Source organism: Pelodiscus sinensis, chromosome 14 (genome assembly GCF_049634645.1).
Source record: "Pelodiscus sinensis isolate JC-2024 chromosome 14, ASM4963464v1, whole genome shotgun sequence".
Lineage (NCBI taxonomy): Eukaryota > Metazoa > Chordata > Testudines > Trionychidae > Pelodiscus > Pelodiscus sinensis.
In genome coordinates this window covers 12,749,702-12,775,645 of record NC_134724.1, presented here as the reverse complement: position 1 = coordinate 12,775,645, position 25,944 = coordinate 12,749,702, and the positions used below count along the sequence as shown (strand labels likewise).

The 25,944-nt window shown below is 47.4% G+C and overlaps 1 protein-coding gene across 1 annotated transcript in view; it reads left to right on the top strand.

The window, feature by feature from the left end:
- ST8SIA2 (ST8 alpha-N-acetyl-neuraminide alpha-2,8-sialyltransferase 2) overlaps positions 1–25,944 on the top strand; it is a 64,683-nt gene that overhangs the window by 11,750 nt on the left and 26,989 nt on the right. Inside the window, exons 2-5 of the mRNA XM_075897018.1 lie at positions 11,415–11,477; positions 16,478–16,606; positions 17,187–17,444; positions 25,323–25,616. Of these exons, the coding sequence (XP_075753133.1) occupies positions 11,415–11,477; positions 16,478–16,606; positions 17,187–17,444; positions 25,323–25,616 (744 nt within the window). The remainder of the gene's footprint in view (positions 1–11,414; positions 11,478–16,477; positions 16,607–17,186; positions 17,445–25,322; positions 25,617–25,944) is intronic.

Sequence of the window (25,944 nt, the reverse complement as noted above, 5' to 3'; positions counted from 1 at the left end):
ATGGACAGTTGTGGGACATTCTCCCACCATTGGTCAACCACCAGTGTATCTCCATTGGTACAAGCTAAGCTGGGAATTGTTGCATCATCATTCAGCATTTTCACCACTGTATTTTCTAGATCTGCTCTAGACCTCACCATGGGCTCGTCTCCACCAGCACTTGCTAGTCCAGTTGGAGTCGCATCAGTCCTAAAGCCAGGGTGTGGGAATTTCCCTGAAATGTTCAGCACAGACGCAGCCTCTAGAATTGAGCCTCATGACATGAGGAGGAATTAAGCTCGCAGCTCTAAAAATAGCATCTGATATTTAGGAAGGTTTTAACACCAAGGCTGCCAAGCTGTGACAATGTGAACAAGTGAGATTTTAAACATTTGTAAGTGAGATTTCAAATGTCTCATTGAGACACATTGCCAGATCCCTCATCCCAGTGCAGTCACAATAGCTTCGTCCCAAAAGAAGGCACCGCATTTGCCATGAAAGTGGGAGTTGACAAGTCGCTCTTATGGCCCCTACTCCAATGTCCTCTCAAGCCTGGTCTTTTTCACACTCTGCAGTGACATATCAGAGAGAAAGTTTGCCATGTCCTGACTCCTTACTGTGCGTTGTGAAATGTGGTATGCTTGAGAGGGATGCGTCTGTGGGCTTTGGGAGGAGTGGCATCAGAGTATCTGATAAGTATCTGACCTTGAGGATCAAAAATCTCTCTCTGATCCCCTGATATTAGATTTTTCTTTCTGACTTGTGAGTCGGGTTAGTACCTACAGAAATGTAGGATGAAGACGGGCAGTGAGCTCCAGGCACACTGCAGGCCAGCACCCAACACGTTTCCCACACACACCTCTGCAAATCATCTTAGCCAGCCTGACCCTCTCCCAGTCCTAGGCCCGGCACAATTCTGCCAGAGCACCTCACTTCACTTCTGATGCCTGCTGCAAGTCCATTCCTGCATCCCACATTGTTCTGTCAATTTGTTCACTCCTCATACACAGCGCCCACTGTTGTTCCACAGCCCGTCTAGTTGTGGGCCAAATGTGCTGTATTGTGATATGCACAAATGGAAAACAGGGGACAAACTAAATTAATTTTCATCCCAGAATCCTCTGACCAGGTGAAAGGTTCATGTATAAACTGAAGCCCAGCTAACCCATCCACAGTCAAGCTTGCTGGACTCAGACTGAACCTTCACCAAACAGCACCACACATGGGCGTTGTCCCAAAGCAGAATCACAGATCCAAGCATCTACACATTTTGGGGGTGTGGATGAGGATTCCATAACTCAGAACCCAATCTGACAGTTGGCTCTTATCTCTGTCAAGGGCCAAGCCATAAGCTAACCCTACAGCTAATCAGAAAACAGCAGTGAAACATTTTTTGTGGGAATTAGCCAATCCGTCAATATCAAAAGACTGTGCAGTGATGAGTCTGGGAAAGGTATCCGTGTTAGTCAGCAAAAGCAACAAGGAGTCCTATGGTTTAGGTAGGGAGATATATAATATAAGTCCTAGTATAACAAAAGAAGGGAGTTACTTATCAAGTGTAGGACCCTGTTAAAAAAACCAATTCAGTCAGAGTGGATATCAGTCAGAGTGGTGTGAATATCAAGAGAGGGGAAATTGCTTTTGCAGTGAGATAACCAAACTAAATCCTTATTCAGTCCTAATTTGATTGTATTAAATTTGCAAATGAATTGCAGCTCTGCTGTATCTCTTTGTAGTCTGGTTTTGAAGTGTGTTTTTTGTTTTTGATAACAGGATGGCTACTGTTAAATCCATTACTGAATGTCCAGAGAGGTTAAAGTGTTCCTGATACCATTCTTGATGTCTGATTTATGCCCATTTATCCTTTGGTACAGAGACTGTCTGGTTTGTCCAATGTATAAAGAGACATCCTGGCACATGATGGCTTGATTTCAGTCAAAACTCTCCTGCCTGCCTGGTTTCCTTCCAGCTCACTTTCAAAATCTGGAAATCCCATGAAACGGGATGATTGTTCTGCACCCTGCTCTGTGGCCTCCATTGCATTGCTGGTTCATTGATTAATCTCGGGGTCTCACAATGATCATCTCTAGAGCTGTAGCGCCTGGTTACCTGATTACTCTCTGGTCTTCCCCAAACAGTCATTCGCCTTCTTAGCACAGAGTGAATGCAATGGAATCCCATTGTTCTCCTCTGAATGGAAGAAAAGTTCCCAAAGAATCCTGCTGTTCCTAATGGGACAGTTGCCACTAATCAATTCCTGCATGCAAGTGCCCAGCATCTCAACTAAATTCATTTATCTCGCTGGGATAGCGGAAATGTCACTTCTTTCTGATGTGGATTCAATCCATTCAAACAGGTGGCTCTGACCTGTCATTTGTGATGGGGTATGTTGCAGGGGAGGGTGATATCTGGTTGTGTTAGCATCTGTGAGCAGGACTGAATCTGTTCCTGTATTTGTCTAATTCTCTGTGAGAACTTATGTGTTTTCTGTTTGTGAGTATGCACGTAGGCATATCTGTGTGTCTACTTGTTCAGTCTGTGTGTGTGTGTGTGAGCGTGTGTTTGGGTGTTTGCCTGAAAGTTTCTGTGTGTGGCTACAGCTACACTGCTGGGTTTTTTCGGAAGAAGATATGCAAATCATGCTCGCATTTGCATATTGTCTTCCGATTCTTTTTGTGGCAGAGGTTTTGCTGATATTTGTCCCCATGTAGACGGGGCCAAATGTTGGGAAAAAAAACCTCTTTTGCATGACCCTGTAAACTTCGATTTATGAGGAATTAAGGGGCTTGCAAAAGAGGGTTCTTTTCTGACATTTGTCCCCGTCTACATGGGTCCAAATATCGGCAAAACCTTTTCCACAAAAAGAATCAGACAAAGATATGCAAATGCGAGTGCAATTTGCATATCTTCTTCTGAAAAAAACCCGGCAGTGTAGCTGTAGCCTGTTGGTATGTGAGTTTATGTCTCTCTGTAAATCTGTGCCTGAGGCTACGTCTACACTGCACGATTATTTCAGAATAAGCTATTCCAAAAGAAATATTCCAAAATATCATATTTCGAAATAGTGCATCTATACTACAGGGAAGCCTGGAAATCAGTCCGAGGCAGGCTCCCCAAATGTGGACGCACTACCTCAATTTAGAGCCCCAGAAAGCAGTGGGGAGAAATTATTTTGAATGGCCTGGGGAGGCGCTATTTCAAAATAGCAGCAGTGGAGCGTCCACACTACAGCTATTGCAAAATAACTATTTCAGAAGAGGCGTTATTCCTAATGGAATGAGGTTTACAAATGCCGAAATAAGCTTCTTTTTATTTCAAAATTATTTTGAAATAATGGGCTAGCTGTGTAGAGTCTTGCAGTTATTTCGGAATAACTCTTGATGTTATTCTGAAATATCGCTGCTGGGTAGACGTACCCTGAGTGTTTGTGCGTATAATGTGTTTGTGTGAAAGTTTCTGTTCCCACTTTTAACACCATTTTCTTGGTTGACCATGGCCCAGTCACTTACCTTCCCTGCTCTACCTGTAACATGGAGATCATCAAAAGTACTTGGTTCAAAGGAGGGTAGTGGACTTAATGAATCAGTATTTGAGATCATCAGTTATAACCATGATACACTGTATCTTGATAGAGCCTGTTTTCTGGGTTTGAATTTAGTTTAACAATCCCCCCACATTCATAGGCTATGTAACTATTATTGTCTCCATTTCACAAAGGGAAAAAACTGAAGCATGGCACTAAAATGACTTGCCCAAGGTCACTCAGGAAGTCTATGGCAGAACCAGCTATTGATCCAGTAGAACAGTGGTTCTCAAACTTTTCGGCATCATGCCCCCCTTTCTGATTTTTGAGAAACTCTCATGTCCCCCCTCCCAAAAAAATAGCAGCAAAACTTGGGGTGGGATTGACGGGGGTATATGTGGCTGGGTCGCCTCATGCCCCCTCTAGAATTTCTTCATGCCCCCCCGGGGGGCACACACCCCCAGTTTGGGAACCCATGCACGAGAACTAGGTGATTATTGCAGAAATGATCAGCGAGATTTTTTACTGTGCCCCTTCTTTTTTTGTGTGCATTTTCCATGAATATTCTACTGAATGAGCTGACTGGCAAGGATGTTTGTGGCAACTGTGACTTTTAAGTGGATATTGGAGTATCTCCATGGAAAACACATTTTGAATGTGTAATCCTGAGAATCTGTCCTAGAACACCTGTCTCTGTAGTCCCACATGACTTAGTTGTCCAATCAAAGCCGTTTGGAACGTGCATATCCAAAACTCACAACACATGGTTTGTGAATACACTACAGACTAACAACAGGTCCCAAAAAGAGGGAGCAAATCATTTCAGAAAAAAAAAAAGTGCACTTGAGAAAAATTGCAGGCTGGTCACAGACAAGTTGTGAACAGAAAATTCTTCAAATAAATGATTCATTGTAAATGATTCATTCAACTCAAGAGCCTGAACTCTGGGGCAATTGTTTCTCCCCATCCTGTGACACATGAATCACAACACCTTACATTCCTATACAATGCTGCTTGGCCAGTATGACACCTTCCATAGTCCAAATTCAGCGCCATCACCTCCAGGCAAAAAGAAAAGGATCTGGGATGCTCATCCATGACACAGAGTTACTGTATATCGAGGCTACTATGTGAGTAGAATCGGGAAGCAGGTTAGCATGCTGTGGGGCAGACAGTAAGCTCACACTGAGAACATCTATTTTAATAAGAGAATACAGCCAGGCAGCGTTAGGAAGTTTTCTAAATCAATGTCTTTCTGTATAACTTGAATAGTGGTTATTCTTTACCACATGAAGCTGAGAGATGTAACTGGATCAACTGAACTAGAGTAAAATGAATTGACTTTTTTGCTTGTTTCTTTTCTCCCTAGCACCCAAGGCCGTCCTTACCAATACACAAATCATGCAGACACAGGGGGCACTATGAAATTTAGGGCAACAAATTGCCTCAGATTTCATGGTGCCCTATTCATTTGGGTGCTGTGTAAGGGCTCTGGTGGCCAGCTCCATTCCCAACTTGCCCTCCCTCACCCCCCGCGACATGGGCTGTGCCCAGCCCCCACTCATCAGGCAGCAGCAAGCAGCACAGCGCAGGCTGAAGGACTCCAGAGGAGCAGTAGGCAGCCCCGCAGCAGGTGGCTGGGGAGAAGCCGTGGTTGTCCATCAAAGCATCTCTTCTCTCTAGCCAGCTGCATGGCCACCCGCTACTTTTCCTGAGTCCTCCAGTCCACGCTCGTGCTGCTCACGCCTCCCGCCTGCTCTCCTGAGGCTGCAGGTGAGCCTCCTGCCCTGCCCTGCTTCCAAGGTTGCCAACTCTCCCAGACCAGTGTAGCAAATGGCATCTGCTCCATCCAGTCTGGAATAGTGGGTAACCTTCTCCCCCCTGCTCCTACAACCCCTGTGGAGTGGCTGCACCCCACATGGAGGGGGTGCCAGTGTTCGGCTGCATAGGGCACCAGCACTAGTAGGGACAGCCCCTGCTAGGACCTTTTAGTGTTTTCCTCCTTGCAGGCCAAAGCAGTGGTGTGGCCATAGGGTATTGCCCTGCCTGTGTTCTCTGTGAGCAGGACAAACCTGGGAAAATCTTCTGTTGGTCAGGATCACAATGTCTAAACCATAGATCTGCTCGAACAGTCACCATCGGCCAGCTGCCCAGTGATCCAGCCAGGAGGAGACAAGCAGCCCTGCAGACCATGTTCTCACTGCATGATGCCTTTCACTATGCACTGAGAGGAGATGTGGGGAAAGTCTCCACGTGGTAGACTGCAAAGAGGAAAAGGGGCAGACCCAACTGTATTTTTAGTATTTATTCACTGGAGGATTCCCCAATCAGCTCACGCCATTGGTCCATGAAGCCTGATGTCATGCCAAGCCAGTGGACAACACCTGTGGCTGCAGGTGATGGTGACGACTAATCCGCTCAGGACCTGTCACGGCCACCACAAGCAGCAATTCAGCTGCCCACCCAGGTCAAGAGAATGCAGCCCAGAATCCTCCCTGCCAGCTGTGTGCCTGCTGCAGTAACCATGAGCAGCACTGCAGATGCCTTCAAGTGGGGTATCTGCTCGGTGTGTCCACTGGGGAAATGAAACATTTGCCTGAACACCTTCCATCAGGCCACAGCTTGTCCCTCCTTTGAGATGCCACCAGGTTGGAGGCATTAGGCATCGAGTCTCTCCGTGGTTCCCTTATGTCAGAGCCGTGGCCTGAACTAGTTTAGAGGCCCTCAGGCTAACGATGTAAATGGGAGGATGCCTCTCCAATCCTGGATGAGCTCGGATGCCTGCAGCGCTCTCCCTGTCTGCACTTCACGCGCCCTCAGGACTGTGAGCTTTAAATCCGCCCTCCCGCCGGAGAAAAGCTTGACAAATGCTGATGAGAAAGGGGGGAAGCACTTACAGTGAATATGTGCAGGCAGAGCCATCGTTTGTTTTTTCTCCTGGCATCATTCTCATGTCAGGGCATCAACGAGCGAGCACCGGAAAGAGAACTCTGCACAAGTGGCTCCCGGTGATCCTCCAACATGGATCACATGTCACACTCCCTCTTGTCACATGACTGTGGCAAGAATTCTTCCACTGAATTCTTCCACTGACAAGATCTCCCCCTTCTCAGTTGGACACAGCCCCAGCCACCAGGGTCTTCTCTGCCTTCTAATTCCTAAGGATTCTCTTTTCCTGAGTGTCACAGAGATTTGGGGCACCCACTTATGCAGGCAGTAGGGAAATGTGTTTCCCTTTCTAAGCCCTTAATCCAGTCCCTATCTGTATTTCAGAGAGTGTGAGGGAGCGCAAATCCCATTTGGACGGCTTCTTCAAAGGACGCGTGTTTGAAAAGGATTCGCAGATTGCACACTAATCTAGACTGCTCTCGCACCCTGCAGTGAACCCTATTAAAATGGATGCTTGATAAATGCCAATAAGCTTTGTGAATGAATCTGCCCTGCCACCCCCTTGACAGGATGAAATAGCAATTGATTCTCAGACTTGTCAAAGGAATGAAAAAAGCCGTTCCGGGAGGGATCCCACCAGTGGGATAACAAGCAGTATCCTGTGGGAAGCAGGAAATTGGCATGCCCCAAAGCACTATGCCCCAGACACGCTGTTCAGAGGATTTGATATTAAGAGAGGGTGAGGCTCCAGCTCAGATAAAATAAGGAACCTTTCTCCCAGCTCCCCAAGTTTTCACTCCAAACTCAATTGTTTTCTGAAGGTACAGTACTCTTTTCTTTTCTGATGCTTCCCCTCTTGGGGCTGCCTGGTACAGCTGGGATGGATGGGAGCACACAGGTCTCCCAAAGGAATTTTTCATCCAAAAAAATGTCTAGTTGAAAATCTAAACATTTTTTTAAAATCCTGAGCAGCTGTAGTACTTACACTTCACAATCATCTAGTGCCTAGACCAGGGCTACTCAACACGCGAAATGCGGCCCACGGCACGTTTGTTTGCACAGGTTTGGGTTTATACAGGACTCAACACATGGCCCATGGGTGGGATCCTTTGAACATGGCCTCCACTGGGAACACGCTCCACAATGGCATCTCCCAGGTGGGGTGAGCATTGAAAGATGAAAATGGACGAGCTGGCTGAAACAGATGGGTACAGGGTGTTGGCCTTTCTAGCCCCCAGGGAGGAGGTGCCAGGAGTGCCAGGGCATTGTGGGAAGCGCTTTGTATTCATGACCACCAGTGTGAAAAGCTATTTGCATATATTTGCATATATATTTGCATGTATATGCAACCACACTTAAGTTGCGGCCCTCGGCATGTGCTGTGAGTATTATTGTGCCCCCCCTCCCCCGAGCCTTCCAAAGTTGAATAACCCTGGCCTAGACAGTGGGCACAGGAAACTAAGAGGACACAAAACTCAAAGCTGGCATATTCCAGTGGATCTGAGAGTTACATGCCTCACTCCCATGGAGCATCAGTAGGAACAGGGGGGCCAATTCCCAGAGAATGTCAGGCTAGAGAAAGAGTGCACTTTGCAGTCAGCATGCTGCAGATTAAACACTTGTCCTGTTTTTTTCCTCCTTCTCCGGTAGAGTGTTGCATTAATTTAGGAGCCAACTCCAGAAACGTCTTACCTCCGGCTTGCAAGAGTGTGACTTCAGGAAGATCAAGTTTCTGTGTCTTGCAAGGAAAATGGTCTCAAAATCATGAATGACAAAGCTTAACTTGGGTAACCTAGTCCAGCCCATAATAGACTGCACCAAATAGTCCCCATGATTTCATTGAGACTGTTTGTGGTGTGGTATCACATTCTGACTCTCCAAAGGCTTTGGTAGATGAATACCAGGACCTTGATCTAGTGCCAGCCCTGAGCACAGAAAGCCACTGGAGACTGTGCTGGTTTGATATGTTCCCCACGTCTTGCCCAGGAGGTGGGCTGCTGTCTGTTGGACAGGATGGAGATTTTTGGCTTAGCCTGACTAGACAAGCCATGAGGAGAAGATGATCTTGTTTGCCATGTCCTCATTTGAGAGAGAAGCATGAAGTTTCCTGGGGTCCTGGAGGAAGACATTGTATTCTTGACAAGCAGAGTTGACAAGCAGAGTTGTATTGGCTGTGCACTATTTCTGTCAAGGCTGTTACCCACTCTGGCACTTGGTGTACAGAAGATGGGGGCCTGCAAGAGGCTTTAAAATACCCTGCTACTAAAGGTTTCAGTTAAAAAAAACTCCCATGGTCACATCTCTGACCTTGGATGGTACAGCTATCACACAAAAGCAAAACCCCCTTTGAGAGCCTAGGAAGATGCATTTTGGGAATTTCTTCCTGTGGGGTACCCTCAAGCTCTTTAACCCTCTCTCTGGAGAGATCTTGAAAAAAAACTGTAATTCTCTTACTAGCTGACCTTGCCGTTTTAGGCCCATGAACATGAACCCCCTACATTCTAGGACCCAGGAATCAGATCATGGTCCTAAAAAGATGATTTTTATTAACAAAACAAAACATGCTTGGTAAAACATTATTTAGTTGCTAGACATTACAGAACAATTGAAAAAAGATTGAAGGCTCAGAAAATTGCTTCCCTGCAGTTCAGTTTAAAAGTGACAGTGTACAAGGGGGAGGTAGTAGATGGGCTCAGCACAGAGCAATCCAACAAATCCAAAATTAAAGAGAATAGCCCCATCGTATCTGACTAAACATTCCCTGTTCTACTCACATATCTGTTGTTCCAAGGTTTAGTCCTTCCCTAGGCATGGATGTCACTGGATTCTATGCCTGCCCCCCTGGCTTAATTCATGTCTACCAGCTCTGAGCTGGTTACACAGACTGGCACAAGAAAATCACTGCTTCCAATTCAAAATTCACACTCTCTTTCCACTAGCTCTCCTAGCTTTCTGTAAACACTTCCTGCTTCTCTCGCATTCCTGAAGACTCTCTAGGACCCACTGTCTATTGTTTTAACATTTATGGGCAAATTTGTGAACAGAATGGCTGGGATGTCCAGAAAAGGCTAGTATCTCTCCTATTCATCACAACTTTGATGACCTGGGTGCCAGACACCTGTGATAGAGGGTGAGGTTATAATTAATAGAGACGGTTGGGAATTTTTGTGATGGAAAATGTAGTTTTGGAAAAAAATCAAAATTTTCTGAGGACAAATTTTGATTTTGCTGAAAAAAATTGTCCATTGGGAAAACTATCATGCAATATTTCCTTTCATGTCTGTTTGAACATTAATGAATTTATTTTGAGTCCATTAAATTGCATTTCTCTATTGTGGCATGCTGCCTCATGGGCACTGAAATTCAGATTGCTTGATAGCACTCTTCTGTTGAATAGGCTGGGCTCTCTGGCCAGACTACCACTCCCATAATTCAACACAGTCTTCCCTCTGACTAAACTATGTGGCACATTGTCGGTGGAGTTGTAGTCTGGCCAGGGATCTCCTCAGCATGCTGGTGGCAGACAATTTCTGCTAAAGGCTCCTCTGTACATTGAAAAGGATGGCTGCTCAGACAGTCCACCTGTAAGGGCTGGGGAGAATAAAGAGCAGTTACCCATCACTCAACTGGAATTTGTTGGAGAGAAATGATCAGGACCAGCTTGGAACCAGACTGTCTACTCCAGCCAGGGCTTGTAATAGAGTCTGTGGGTCCTTGGGATCCACTCTCAAAGGCTGAGGTGTGGCCTGTGTCCATTGCCATGTGATTGTGGTTGTCCATCTGGGGAGTTAATCCATTTCTGGGAGTCATCTGTGTCAGCGGTGGAGACCATGCAAAAACCTAGTGCTCTTGGTTGTTTCAGCATGAAGTTGAAACTCAGAGTATGAACCCACAGAAACAACCAACCCAAAAAGCACCCTCTCCGTTAAACTAATCTTTCCTCTTTCTCACACTGACAACATTCTAGGTACAGGATGGGATGGGAAGAAGGAGGACTCCATGGTACATTCTCAGATGCTGGATCCCACCTATAAATTTGGGATCACATCACGTGAGATGAGATCCTCAGGTGAAAAGGGCAGCTACAGAGGAACAGTCCTGTTTGGAGATGGGCCCAAGCTGTGATGTTCAGATTAGGATTCTGATCCAAATTTGCTCTGCAGGCAGCATTTTCGATCTGGGATTCCAGCCCATCTGCAGTTGTCGTTTTTTTAAGAACACATGACCATGGGCTGGAAATTTAGCTCCTATGCCAGTCCCACTTCTGGTCATTGATATATGAGTATGGCCAGGCAAAAAAGGGTGTGACCTAGTATTCCCTGTAAGCTGAGCACTTGTGCGATCACTTAGGAGAGATTCCAGTGCCGCCCAGCTGATTAGCAGAGCTCCCACAGCTAAGCTTTTTGTTTCTCCTGGTGGTGAACATTCGCGCATGCTTTGGTGCACATAAAAAATTATTCTGTACATGGATGGAAAAAACATTCACATGTGGATGGAAAAGATTAGAGGGAACATTGGTGTGGCCAGGGAGTCCTTGCTCCTACTGATCTGCAGCCACCATATTGGGGCAGTCAAATGTAAGTTAGAGGAACATGCTGAGAATAGGGCTGGACTGCCCCATAGTCTGCCTTAGGATTAGGGTAGCATAAAGGTGGTTTGTTATACTGCTTATCCCTTGCCTTGCTCCAAGTGCAGCTTGTCAGGATGACAGGATCAGGCCCATGACTAAAAGCCTGTGCCCCTTTGAAATCATCAATGAAAATTACTTTTAAGGGATCCTTTGGGCTACTAGAAGGGCGTTGCTCCCCACTTTTCATTTAGTCATAATTTGGTATTGCTAATCAAGGAAGGCATGAAACCCTTTCCCCATCGTGGAATGTTGCCATTTGGATTGTGGGGAATATGAGTGTTTGTTGCAGCTTCTCTGTTTGAAACTCTCCGGACTGGGGTTCTCTTGACTGTTGAACAATGCTTTGCAAAGAGGAGCTGGGTTTATAAATAATGCATTTCCTTTGTCTTGCAGGAATTCTGGCGGCAGAGGTACAATCAGATCAGCTGTGAACAGCTTACATAGCAAATCTAATAGGTTTGTAAATTAGATTTTGTGTTCATTTGTTTTTGCTGTAAGGCAGCTATTAATCTTCTTTGCTGGATGGTACTCTTCTTATTTAGCAAATGTATCTGGTTCTTTCCACTTCTGCTTTGCATTTTCTTAATCATTCTCCCTCTCTTTTAATGCAATAATTATTTGCAAATGACCCGGGATCTGCAAATTGCAGTGGCTGAGGATATGGAAGAGAATCATTTATTGTACAAACTAAGTCAGAGGAAAAGTTGCCACCTTTGCAATTTTCCACTGAGGTATTTAAAAAAGGATGTCTTCCTATGACCATCATTCTGTTGCATCATAATGCCACTCAGGGTATGTCTACACAGCAGAGCTAAAGTTGAACTAAGCTACGCAACTTGAGCTACGTTAATTGCGTAGCTTGAATTGAAATAGCTTAGTTCAGCTTTTGGTGCTGTGTACAGAGCCGGAAGTATGAGGAAGAGCACTCTTCTTCCAAATTCCCTTACTCCTCGTACAATGAGGGTTACAGGAGACAGAGTAAGAAGTCCTCTAGCTCGAAATAATGCCGCTGGGTGTACATAGCCTCGGTGACACAGAGACATCACAAATCACAGTCATTCTGTGGCATTATGGACATTTAATGGTATTTGGGACCTCCTTTTAGGTCATTTGCAAGATCAGCCCATGTCATCACAACATTGTTATGTTCCATAATTGGGTAGCTTAGTGACGTCAGTCAGTGACACTTTGTGTCATTGCATCACACTGTGACATGGTGATGCCACAAACATCATCAAAATACAAAAACCGTCACGCACAACAAAATCACAGTGATTGCTACAAGGGTTTTCTCCACGTGGCTGCATTTTTTTGCATTTTCTAAATTTGCCTTGCAGGAGATCAGATTATGTGGCGAAGTGCGAGATTGGTAATTATCCTTATTGGCAGTCTCCACAGATCATACTTTGCTATTTTGTATAAACACACACAGTGGTAACTAGCACCTAGAAATATATTCAGCTTCCCTCTCTAAATATTAAGTAGCATGAGTCCTAAATACCCTCACATGTGCCTGAGATCTCCTGTCAATCATTCCCCATCTGTACCTGAAGCAAAGAGACCTCCTTTCAACTGGCAGTAAATTGCCAAGGCGACCTGCCCAGGACAGCCAGCATTTCAGGAGGAAAGGAATCACACTATGACATTGATGAAATTGAATGTAGAGAAATGTAAAGTACTGCATATTGGAAAAAATAATCCCAACTACAGGCAGTCCCCGAGTTACGCGGATCTGACTTAAGTCGGATCCGCAGTTACGAACGGGGCTTTTCTCGCCCCGGAGGGCGCGAGTGGCGGGATACCCAGATGCGCCGCGGTCCAGCCGCCCGCGTCCTCCGGGGCGAGAAAAGCTGCTCCGCGTCTCCCTGGTCTGCGGGGGCGGAACCCCCCGCAGACCAGGGAGACGCGACGCAAAGCCACGGAGCACGTGGGCAGCGGGACAGCCCAGACGCGCCGCGGCTGTCTCGCTGCCGGTGTCCTCCGAGGCTTTGCTCCCTGTCTCCCTAGTCTTCTGGGGGGAGCCCCCCCAGCAGACCAGAGAGATGCGGAGCAAAGCCGCGGAGCAAAGCTGCGGAGCACGTGGGCAGCGGAACAGCCCAGCAGACCAGGCTTTTCTCCCCGACGACGCCTGGGGTAGAGCACCTGGGGCGCTGCCAGGTTGGTCCCGCAGCGCCGCTCCTCGGTGCTACTGGACCAACCCGGCAGCACCCCAGCTGCTCTGCCTCAGGCGTTCCCAAGTCAGCCGCTGCTGAAACTGACCAGCGGCTGATTCCAGGAAGCCCAGGGCAGAGCAACTCTGCCTCGGGCTTCCTGTAGTCAGCCGCTGGTCAGTTTCAGCAGCAGCTGAATCTGGATGCCAGTTCTGACTTACATACAAATTCAACTTAAGAACAAACCTACAGTCCCTATCTTGTACGTAACCCGGGGACTACCTGTATACATGTACAAAATGGTGGGGTCTAATTTACCTACAGCTACTCAAGAGAGCGATCTTGGCATCACTGTGGATAGTTCTCTGAAAACATCCACTCAGTGTGCAGCAGCAGTCAAAAAAGCAAATAGAATGTTAGGAATCGTTAAAAACGGGATAGAGAATAAATGAGAAAATCTCCTATTGCTGTTATATAAAACCATGGTACTCCCACATCTTGAATACTGTGTACCAATGTGGTCGCCTCATCTCAAAAAAGATCTATTGGCATTGGAAAAGGTTCAAAGAAGGACAACAAAAATGATTAGGGCTTTGGAATGGGTCCCATATGAAGAGAGATTAAAAAGACTTAGAAAGAGGAGACTAAGGGGGGATATGATAAACGTCTATAAAATCAAGACTGGTGTAGAAAAAGTGAATAAGGAAAAGTTATTTACTTGTTCCCACAATATAAGAACTAGGGGTCACCAAATGGAATTAGTAGAGAGCAGGTTTAAAACAAACAGAAGGAAGTTTTTCTTCACTCAGCGCACAGTCAACCTGTGGAACTCCTTGCCGGAGGATGTGGTGAAGACTAGGACTTTAACAGGGTTAAAAAAAGAGCTAGATAGATTCATGGAGGTTAAGTCCGTCAATGGCTATTAGCCAGCATGGGTAGGAATGGTATTGCTAGCCTCTGTTTCTCTGGAGGTGGGTGACGGGAGGGATCACGTGAGGATTACCTGTTGTGTTCCCTCCCTCTGGGGCATCTGGTATTGGCCCCTGTCAGTAGACAGGATACTGGGCTTGATGGACCATTGGTTTGACCCAGTATGGCTGCTCTTATGTTTTTATGTTCTTATGACACCACACTGCTGTACCCCATATTGCATCATCCTGAATGGACATGGCCTTATGTCATGAGGCTGCAGCTTCCAGAGCTCACTATCAGGACAGTTTTACCTGGTGCGATCAAAAGCATCCCTTTCTATTTGCACTCCATGCCTCTCTCCCGCTGGGGTGTTGACCTGCTTGGTGTAGATCTCTTTATTTGCTGACTCTCTGCTGGCTAAAAGAGGCCCCTTGTACTAAGGAGGGACATTCCGCTTAGCTGGCATCAAACACAATGGCTATGAATTTTTTAGCATACTCTGAAGGGTGAAGGGTTTTTCTGGGCTGCACATACATGCTGTGCTTCCTGGTGAGCCTCTCGGTTCTTCTTTTTGGAGAGAAGCTCACAGACATAAAGTATGCAGAGCCTCCCGCCAGTTATGCCACTGGATGCAAAGTGAATTGAAATGTTGGGGTCTTGATTGTTTTTCTGGTTAAATTCAGGGTCTCAGAATGATCATGTCCAGAGTGGTAGCTGGGCACATGACTACTCTCTGGTCCTCCCTGACCAGTCATTCCCCAATGCCTGTGCCCCTTGTGCAGAATGAATGCACTGAAATCCCATTGTTCTCCCCTGAAGGGAAGAAAAGTGACCTAAGAGCCCTGCCGTTTGTAATGGGGCGTTTGGCAGTACTGGTTGAATCTCTCTAGTCTGACACCCTCCGAATCTGAGCAGTGCTGAACCAGAGAATTTGCCAGTCCCCGGGTGATCAATATTGTCTAGCAGCATTACCAACACTTTCACTGCTTATGGGCTCTTAGGGTGCGTTTACACAGCACCCTTACCTCGAAATAGCTTATTTCAATGTTGTTTTGAAATAGCTTTTTTCAAAATTTGGTGCTGTCCACGCAGTGCCAGATTTCGAAATATGGTGCTATTCCAAAATGTCTGTTATCCTTCATGCAATGAGGTTTACGCGGCCGTCAGAATAGTGAGCCTGTTATCTTTTGATATAATGGGCTTCCACTTAAGATGCAGAATAGCTAGTTTGGAATACCAGTGATATCCTGAAATAGGACCACTGCGTACATGTAGCCTTCGAAGACATTTAGGAGTAAATTAGGCTAAATAACAGCACAGAACACAGAGAGCCAGGACTGGTGGCTATAAGCAAACTTTGTGGGACCAAGGAAACTTGGCCACACCCATGATAAGTCGACAACCAGTTAACTCAAATCATGCTGGACCACTGATGTTGCCAGACCAGAGAGTGTACAGGTTTGACCCGTAGTACCAAATCCAGCATGCAGTGCCCAACATTTCAACTAAATTAATTTCACGCACTGAGCTAACATAAAGGTCACTTTGTTATGAGGTGGGTTTAATCCAGCATAATAGGTAGATCTGTCTTTTGTGAGAAGTGCGTTTGGGTTTGTAGCTGGTTGTGTCATCATCTGTGATCCAGACTGCATTTGCTGTCAGTGTCTAGAACCTCTGTGTGTGTGAACCTGTATCTGTGGCTAAGAGATTCTCTCTGTGTTTTGTTTGTGTGGGTGTCTGTGGGTGTGTATCTTGCTATGTCTAGACTGCAATCTTTTTCCGGAAGAGGAAATGCAAATGAAGCATTCATTAGCATTTCTCGTGCTCTTATTTGCATATCTTTTTCCGATCCTTTTTGCGGAAGAGGTTTTTGTGCAAAAAATCCCTGTGTACATGGGGCTTTTTTGCGCAAAAAAACCCCTTTTGCGCAAGAACCCTTATTCCTCAAAAAATGAGGTTTACGGGCTCTTGCGCAAAAACTTCTTCCACAAAAAGGATCGGAAGAGGATATGCAAATGAGAGTGCAGGAAATGCTAATGAGCACTTCATTTGCATTTCCTCTTCCGGAAAAAGATTGCAGTCTAGATGTAGCCTTAAGTGTGTCTGCCTGTTGAGCCTGAGTGTTTGGCAGTCTGTCCATGTATGCACATGTCTGTGACTCTGTCTGTCATTTGTGTATGTCTATCTGCGTTTATGTCTGTGTTTGTGTAAATTTGTGCCCATATGTGTGTGTAGCAGAAAATAAATAGGCTTTCCTTCCCTGCTCAGGTAATAACTGCAATTTTGTTTTTCTGAAGAAGTTTGAATCCCAGCCACCTCAGAGCGATTAGAGATGCCATTGGGATGCTAACAGATCGCATCTCCCCCCTCCCCTTCTGTCTCTCTTTTCTCTAGAGCTGAAGTAGTAATAAATGGCTCTTCATCTCCAGCTGTTGTTGACAGAAGTAATGAAAGCATTAAGCACAACATTACACCAGCTTCATTCAGATGGAGACACAACCAGACACTCGCTTTGAAGATCAGGTACTGGTAATTACCTATCGGACAAGAGACAGATTTGGTCCTCTCCAGTGCAAACTGGCAAATTGCCTCTGTATATCATCTACAGAAGTCAAGAGAGAAATAAAATGTTTATCTCCTGCTGGGCCAGCATTCATATCCACAAGCGATCGCTTGGAAACGAATTCCCAGCTCAGCCCGGTGGCCTCACGCTAACAGAGCTGCAAGGCTTGAGCCTCCACTGGCGGAGACAAGCAGGGGCTAGAGGGCCCTGCAGAGGCATCACAATCAGCCACTCCTGGAGGGAAGGAAATCTGTTGCCTTGTGGGTCAACGCGGCGGCTCCTGCTGGTTGAGAGCAGAACTGGAAGTGATGGGAGCTTGAGGACCTGCTCCGGTGGAAAGGGGGGCATGGGAGATGCTCACATGAAGGAGGGGAGATGTTTGATCCTACTCGTGGGTTAGCAGATGGAATACAGAAGTCATAGTGGCTCTTGAAGGCTTTCAGCCTTGCTGTGGAGCATAGACAGGCAGGAGGAGGATGCTTTGCAGTTGGAGACCAGGCCGCAAGCTTTCCTTAATGCCTGTTTTCGTTCTTTCCCAAGGAAACAGATCTTGAAGTTCCTGGATGCCGAGAAGGATATCTCGGTGCTGAAGGGGACCCTGAAGCCCGGGGACGTCATCCACTATGTCTTTGACAGGGACAGCACCATGAACGTCTCTCAGAACCTGTACGAGCTGCTGCCAAGGACCTCGCCCCTGAAGGGCAAGCACTTCCGGACCTGCGCCATCGTGGGCAACTCAGGGATCCTGCTGAACAGCGGCTGTGGGAAGGAGATTGACGCTCATAACTTCGTGATCAGGTAGTGCCGGGTCAGAGAGGCCTGGCCTCTCATACAGCAGGGCTGCTCCTCACGATCACAAAACTCACAGGGACCCAGGGATAGGATCCCCCAGACTCTGAGCCAGGCAACGGGGCCAGCGAGAGCCTTTTCTCTCACTGGGGGTACGTCTAAATTACATGGCTCCGTCGACGGAGTCATGTAGATTTGTTGTTTTGGCAAAGTCAAATGAAGCCGCGATTTAAATGATCGCGGCTTCATTTAAATTTACATGGCTGCCGCGCTGAGCCTACAAACAGCTGATCGGCTGTTTGTCCACTCAGCGCACTAGTCTGGACGCTCCCCTGCCGACATCAAAGCCCTTTGTCGTCAGTCCCGGTAAACCTCGTCCCATGAGGAATAACGGGGCTGCCGACAAAGGGCTTTGATGTTGGCAGGGGAGTGTTCAGACTAGCGCGCTGAGCGGACAAACAGCCGATCAGCTGTTTGTCGGCTCAGCGTGGCAGCCATGTAAATGTAAATTACGCCGTGATCATTTAAATCGCGGCTTCATTTGACTTTGCCTATGTGTCTAATCTACATGCCTCTGACGACAGAGGCATGTAGTCTAGACACAGCCTGGGGGACTGACAGAGTGCTGCATATTCCAGGCCTCCTTCCTCCGCCCTCGCTCCCCTTGCCCACTGGGTATGCTACATAGTGCCGGGAGCCCCCTGCTCAGGGCGGGAAGATGGGCAGGTAACAAGAAAGCCCAAAGGGGAGTGTTTAGTTAGTAGGATGAGTTCAAAGAGATGCAAACGGTCGGCAAAGGAGCCAGGGCTATGATGTACCCAGAGCCCCTCAGCAGGGGGCCTTGCACAACATCACAAGCCTGCCCGCCACAGCCTGATGCACTCCACAAGCACACAGACACACTATCCACCCACACAGACCCCTCTCCTGTCATGAACACTTCCACCACCCTCTCCACACCCGCACAGACACACTCCCACCACTCACACCCTAACATAGAAACATACACATCTCACACATGCCACTTCTCCCCTCCAACACACGTCGCCCCACACATCCCTTTTCACACTCCCACCACTCACACCCTAACATAGAAACACACACATCTCACACATGCCACCTCTCCCCTCCAACACACGTCGCCCCCCACGGCTTGGCAAAGAAGTACACCAACACTGATGACACATACCCCAGTCAAATACCCCTGATGCAAGCCAACCATACAGACACACATACCATTCCAACCCACACACTCCCTACCTTCTCCCACTGTCACCTACATCCAGTCCACAGACAACTCAACCCAAGCCTCCCTCATATGCATCACTCCCACCCCAGCGCACACTCTGTCCTTACACATGCACACGCTCACACATACACAAGCACCCATGTACACAGACATACCACCCCTTTCCCCTTACTGGAACACATAGAATCCCTACACAAGCCAGACATGTACTCTCCACTTCTCTCTCTCTCTCTCTCTCTCTCTCACACACACACACACACACACACACACACACACACACACACACACACACTCACTTACATTCCCAGTCACACAACTGTCAAATTAATACTTGCAATACCAAACCCAGAGAAGGAAAGTACCTGCCCCTTGACCCCAAGCCCATTCAGATCTGTTAGCTGAGGAGCGCTGCATGTCTGCTGGTGATTTATGTCTGCACAGACACTTGCTTTCTGGCAAGTCTATTATGAAGACAGCCCAATCTATCAGTGGCTTATATCAGCAGTCCTGCGTGTGACATGGGAAAGGAGATAATGCTTCCGTTATCCTCTGCATGAGCATGGTCAACCCAACCATACTGGGTGTCAGAGTGGAGCTCAGGGTCTCTCTCTGATCTATGGGTATGTTCCCTGGATGATTTGCTCAGCAGCTTGAAGTGGAACAAAAGCCAGCATGGAAAACCCAGGCTGCCATGGGCACAGCAAGGGTTAGGCCGGGGTCCTTAGGACAGCAACAGTGACAACTCTCGTAGGCAAGGTCTACACTACGAAGGTCAGCTGATGGGGTGGCAACATTTCTATGACCGAAGCCCTAGTGTGGACACAGTTGCAGAAAGCGCTTTTGCTGTATAACTTACTTTGCTCGGGGAACCAGAATACATTAGATTGGGCAAAAGCTGGAAAGCTGGTGCAAACTGCATAGGCACGAGAAGGGTTTGCCGCACAGCTAAATGTGCACAGCCATACCAACCAGCCTTTTCTAGTGTAGACTGCGCTGCAGTAGGGCTGGGGACAAGGAAAGCTGGGTCCTGCATTCTTGGGCACACAGACTGCCAGGTCTTTAGCTTTCCGATCCTGTATTCCCTTGGAGTTTATTCGCCATTAAGGCAGCATGCCCTAATGACTAGAGTAGAGTCTAGGAATCAGGACTTTTGCATCCCATTCCTGGCTGTGTGTACCTTTGAGTAAGCCACTTTGATTCTTAGACTTAAAGGTTGGAAGGGACCCTCCTGATCCTCTGATCTGACTCCTGCACATTGCAGGCTACAGAACCTCACCCACCTGGTTCTGAAATGGATCCCTGACCTCTGGCTGGGTTACTGAAGCCCTCAAATCATGATTTAAAGAGCTCTAGTTATACAGAGAATCCACCATTTAGACTAGTTTCAACCTGCAAGTGACTCGTGCCCCATCCTGCAGAGGAAAGCGGAAAACCCCCATTGTCTCTGCCAGTCTCACCCAGGGAAAAATTTCTTCCTTACCTCAGATATGGAAGTCAGTTAGGCCTTGAGCATGCGGGCAAACCCCCCAAGCAGGCACCTGGGAAAGAATTCTCTGTAGTAACTCAGGCTTGGTCTACTGGAGCTGAAGGTCAACCTAAGATTCACAACTTCAGCTACGTAAATTGGGTAGATGGAGTCAATATATCATAAATCACCATCCACACAGTGGAAAGTCGACTTCCCTTCCTCCTCGTGAGGAGCAAGAGTACCAGCACCAACAGGGGTGCCCTCTGAGTTCAATTTAGCGAGTCTTCACTAGACTCATTACATGGAACACCAGAAGTTCGATCGTGGCAGCATCTATCTTCCCTGTAATGTAGACTTATCCTCAGAGTCCTCCTCATCCAGTGTCCTGGCCTGTCTCCAGCCGTTGGGGCTTTTTGCTACTGGCAGTCATTGGGGACGCATGCCATTGTGGGCAATCTCATCATACCATCCCCTCTAAAAGTTCTCAAGCTCAGTCTTGTTGTAAGTTAGGTTTTTGGCCCCTCCCCTACTTCCTTTATAAGGCTGCCCAGAACTTCTCTCCTCTGATGGTTAGAAACATTTGCCGAGTTCTGAGCCTAAATTTGTTGATGGCCAGTTTATAGCCATTTGTTCTTGTGTCCACCTTGGCGCTTAATTAAATAACTCCTCTTCCTCCCTTGCATTTATCTCTCTGATGTATTTATAGAGAGCAATCATATCTGCCCTCTGCCTTCATTTGATTAGGTTAAACAAGCCAATCTTGGATCATGCTAGTAGCCCTTCTCTGCATCTGTTTCAGTTTGAATTCACCTTTCTTAAAGAAGGCAGACCAGAACTGCACACAGGATTCCAGATGAGGTCTCACCAATACTTTTTATAATGATACTAACACTTTCCTGTCTCTGGGTGTGTCTAGACTACAGGGTTTTGTCGACAAAAGTGGGCTTTTGTCGACAAAACTTTGCCTGTGTCTACACTACTGTAAGTCTACAGAACGTGGCAGTTTTGTTGATGGTGGTAAGCCTTGTTTTACAAGGAAGAACACCTTTCTCGACTTTTTCACAGCTGCATCATATTGACAGCTTATAATCCTCCTGTGATCAATCAATATGCCCAGATCTTTCTCTTCTTGTGTCACTCCCAACTGATAAGTCCCCAGCTTGTAGCAAAAATTCTAGTTGTTAGTCCCTAAATGTATGAGGTTACACTTTGCATTATTTATTTTCGACCCATTTCTTTTACTCCAGTTTACAAGATCATCCAGAACCTTTTGTATGGTATTCGGGTCCTTCTTTGTATGATCAATACTGCCCAACTTTGTAACATCTGCAAATTTCATTAGCACATTCTCACTTTTTGTGCAAAGGTCGGTAATAAAAATGTGAACTAAGATTGGTCCTAAGACTGATCCCTGAGGAACTCCACTAATAACCTCCCTCCAGCCTCACAGTTCACCTTTCGGTACATTTCACCCATTGTTGTCACCCCTTTAATCAATTCCTTATCCACTTTTCACTTCTCATATTAATCCCCATCTTCTCCAATTTAACTAAAATGTTCCCACATGGAATAGTATGGAATGCCTTACTGAAATCCAGGCAGACTAAGTCTACTGCATTTCCTTTGCATAAAAAACCAGTTATCTTCTAAATAAGATCAGGTTGGTCTGGCAAACCATGTTGTATTTTATCCCAGTTACCATTCACCATTATATCCTTAACAACTTTCTCTTTCAAAATTTGTTCCAAGGCCTTCATGCAGTGGAAGTCAAAGTAATGGGCCTGTAGTTTCCTGGATCACTTTTCCCCCCTTTCTAAAAAATAGGAATTTTTATTTTTCAGCCATAGGGTACAATTCTCAAGTTACCAGAGTCATTACAAATTCTTGCTATTGGGTTTGCAGTTTCATGTGCCAGCTCCTTTAATATTCTAGGATGGAAATTATTTGGGCCCTCTGATTTAGTCCCATTAAGCTGTTTGAGTTTTATTTCCACACTGGATGTAGTAATTTCCACCTCCATATTTTCATTGCCATTAGCTACCCTGCCACTACCCCTAAACTCATCATTAGCCTGATTAAAACTGAGGCAAAGTAGTTGTTTAGGCGTTGGGCCATGCCTTGATCTCCACTCCATCCTCAGTGCCTAGAGGTCCCTTTTCTTCTTTCCGTGTTTTCTTCTTATTTATATGGCTATTGAATCTTTTACTATTGGTTTAAATTCCCTTTTCAAGGTCTAACTTTGCTTGGCTTTTGACAGTTCTCACTTTATCCCTACACTGTCTGACCTCCAATAGGTAGTTTTTGTTGCTGATCCCTGACAGCTTCCATTCCTTGTAGGCTTTCTGCTTTCACGTAATCGGTCTGTGCCTCAGTTTCCCCCTTGACAATATGAGGATACTGACAAAGACTTTGCTGTAGTGATAGTTGGGAGAAGTAATTCTTCAGTGCTCAGTACAGGCTTTGAGACTTCAGCTGCAAGGCACTACCAAAATGGATTTGATGGGCAACATGAGGGTGTTCCAGAGGTTTTGGCACAGAAGAAGGGCACCCTTTCAGGGCCTTGTGAGGTCCCATCAGTTGCTCACATGCTCCATTCTGCCAGCACCGGGCTCTGGTGCGTAGTAATGGATCAGTAGTCATCTGTCCCACAGCCAGAATGCCAAAAATAAGTGACTTGGAGACCACCGTCAGGAGCAACTGGGCAAGCGGTTGTTTTGGTTCCAGCTTGATGCAAATGTATCCCTCTCAGCCTCCTTGCCTCATGGCTTCCCCTGCTCCGCCACATGGGCTGGAATTACAGACAGTGAGTGTGACGAGTTTTCAGAGCAGAAGCTGCGAATTCCCTTTGTGTGCATGTCTGTGCACACGCATGTGCCTGTGCATGTACGTGTGCTTGTGCACATGTGTGTTTGCACGTGGGTGCATGCATGGGCACCCATTCTTAGAGGGGGCACCATTGCAGAGAGGTTTCTCTGAGTCACAGCCCCTAAGCAGCCTGGCCCTGTGAAGGCCACAGTCATTGATACCCACGGGAGGAGGAGGCCAGGGCTATCATTACCATTGCTGGTGCCACGGGGTCTGCTGCTAGCAGGCAATGGCTGAGAGGAGAAGAAAGGATTTGGGATAATATGACTCCGGCCAGGCTAGAACAAAGCATTTCCTGAGGCTACATGGCCAGCTCCTCTCTCTTCCCAGTGATGGGTTCTGCTTGTGCTAGGTGCCAGCCACTGTTTGTGCCTCCCCCTTCCCTGGTACACACACCATCATCAGAGGTCAGGCTCACCGATGGGGGAGGGGGAAGAGAGAGTAGCTGTTCCAGGGCTTGGCCATTCACTGCAGCACTGGTGCTGGCTAGAGCCCCAGGCCTTTTAAATCACCACTGAAGTCCCCGGTGGCACTGAAGGGCTGAGGCGTGGGGGGAGGCTAGCCTCCAGCCATACCCTTTCCACTGTGGCCCCGCCCCTTCTAGGAGTACAGCCCGCCCCCTCCCCATGCCTTGCCCAGAGCCCAGCAATTCTGTGGCCCCCTCGCCAGAGGTACCAGTGGGCTCTGCATCTCATCCCACTTGACATTCAGAGCTAGATGCTCTGATACTGATGCAAAGGGACACACAAGATCTCCACTGCACGGAGGGTTTCCCTGCTCTGGAAAAGTCACTTCAATTCAAATTTGTCATAGCAGCAAACATAGGCATTTTGTTCCCTGGTGTCTCTTAACTGAGCACAGAGCCAGTCTCAGGGGTTGGCGAGCCGGGTGGTTGCCTGGGGCCACCATTTTCAAGGGGCCGCTGACAGAGCTGTCTTAGGGGTGGGCCATGACCACATTTCGGTCCAACCCCCCGAATTCTCCCCCCAGGTTTCCCTGGTTACTCCCCGACCCTTTTTTTGTTTGTTTTTTGTTTTTGCTTGACAAATTTTTGTCCATTGTTTTTAAACCATCTGGCAACCCTACTGGTGAGCCGGGCACAGGACCGCCAATACCCTGGGACATATATGAACATCCACACCGAGCCACGTGTGCAAATCTTACAAACATACCTACACACTTTAGCGCATTCAAAAGCAAGTGTGTGCCTGTAGAGACACAGATGAAGCCATTCCCACAACTGTGCAAACATGCGTGCCGACATAGACCTGGGCACATAGACGTACACATTCATAAGCATACACATATGCGGACACTATTCTCCACACATTTGCATGGTACACACACACTGTCTGAGTTGCTCTTCCCATAGTATTTTTTCTATATTAAAACCATAGTCTTGAGCTGAATCATGTGCTCTGAAGTCACAGTAGCAACATAGCCAGATGCCTAGGAGCCACTGGTATATTACTAGCAGGCTCTGGATAGATCATGTTCCAGGGAATTGGTAACAGGAGGCAGACGCTTTTTCCTACGATATCTGCCATGAGTCTGATCTGGGGTTGTGGTGACTGAAAGGCATTTCATGTAGCTCACTGAACAAACACCACCAGTAGGCAGGTGCCCTCATCGGCATCATGCTCCCCTGCTTGTAATAAAATATTAACAAATCCTCTTAACATCCCCCTGGTGTTCTTGACCTACATTCAGGCAGGGGACATGGGCTAAGTGATTTGCCAAGGGTCATCCAGGCAGACAGTGGCAGAGGCAGGATTCAACATGGGTGGGGTTGCCAAGTGTCCAGACAGGTATTGAACTGGACAGATGGGTATTTGTGCTTTCTGTCCGGTAAAAAAATTCAGAAAATGCCAGACATCTAAAACTCTCAGGAGCCCAATGGAAGGCTGGAAGGCCGCTTGGGACTTGCAGTGCAGCTTTTTGGTGGGGTACGGTATTTTTTGTGAAACTATGTGGCAACCCTAAACATGAGCCACTCCTGGTCCCTAGAACTGTGCTCAGCCAGTACCCCAGGCTGCTGCATCACCACCACACTCCTCAAGCATTGATTGCCCCTCTCTCTCCCCACTCCAGTTGGTCTCTTCAAAGAGAGGGCAAAGAGGGACTGAGCCCTGGAGACTGAGTTCTGCTCTCGTCCCAAGAAGGGACACAAAGGGGAGGTGCACCCACGCCCTGGTGCTACCTGTGCCACCCCAGGATTGGCAACCCAGCGCCTTACCCCAGTGCTAGCATCCACCCACTCAGGTTTGTTGTTCTCCTTCCCTTGACGCCCTCTCCTGTGTTGCAGGTGTAATCTGGCCCCTGTCCAGGAATATGCCTGGGACGTGGGGACGAAGACAGACCTTGTGACCATGAACCCTTCGGTCATCCAGCGGGCTTTCGAGGACCTGGTGAACGAGACCTGGCGGGAGAAGCTGCTGCAGCGTCTCCACAGCCTCAACGGCAGCATCCTCTGGATCCCAGCGTTCATGGCCAAGGGGGGCAAGGAGCGCGTGGAGTGGGTGAACGAGCTCATCCTCAAGCACCGCATTGACGTCCGCACCGCCTACCCCTCGCTGCGCCTGCTCCATGCCGTCCGAGGGTGAGACTTCCTGCCTGGCCCTCTCAGGGGCCCAGGAGCTGTGCTGGGGATATGGTGGCTGCGTCTTGATGATCCCTCCATGAAAGGCTTGGTGGGGACCTGTGGGAGAGCTTGGCTGATCTAGTACCAGGTTCCTGCAGCCACCGGACACGCGTGTGCTGCAGACCTGATGTTCCTGATGTTGTGTTACTCATGAACCGCTAGAGCAAGAGTGAGGTGCTTTGTGCTGGAGCTGGCCTGAGCCAAGCCCGCCACAGGTCACTCAGTGTTTTATTTTGCAGACCACCAGGAAGGGCACAGGGAGCAATGGATGGAGCATGGACCAGAG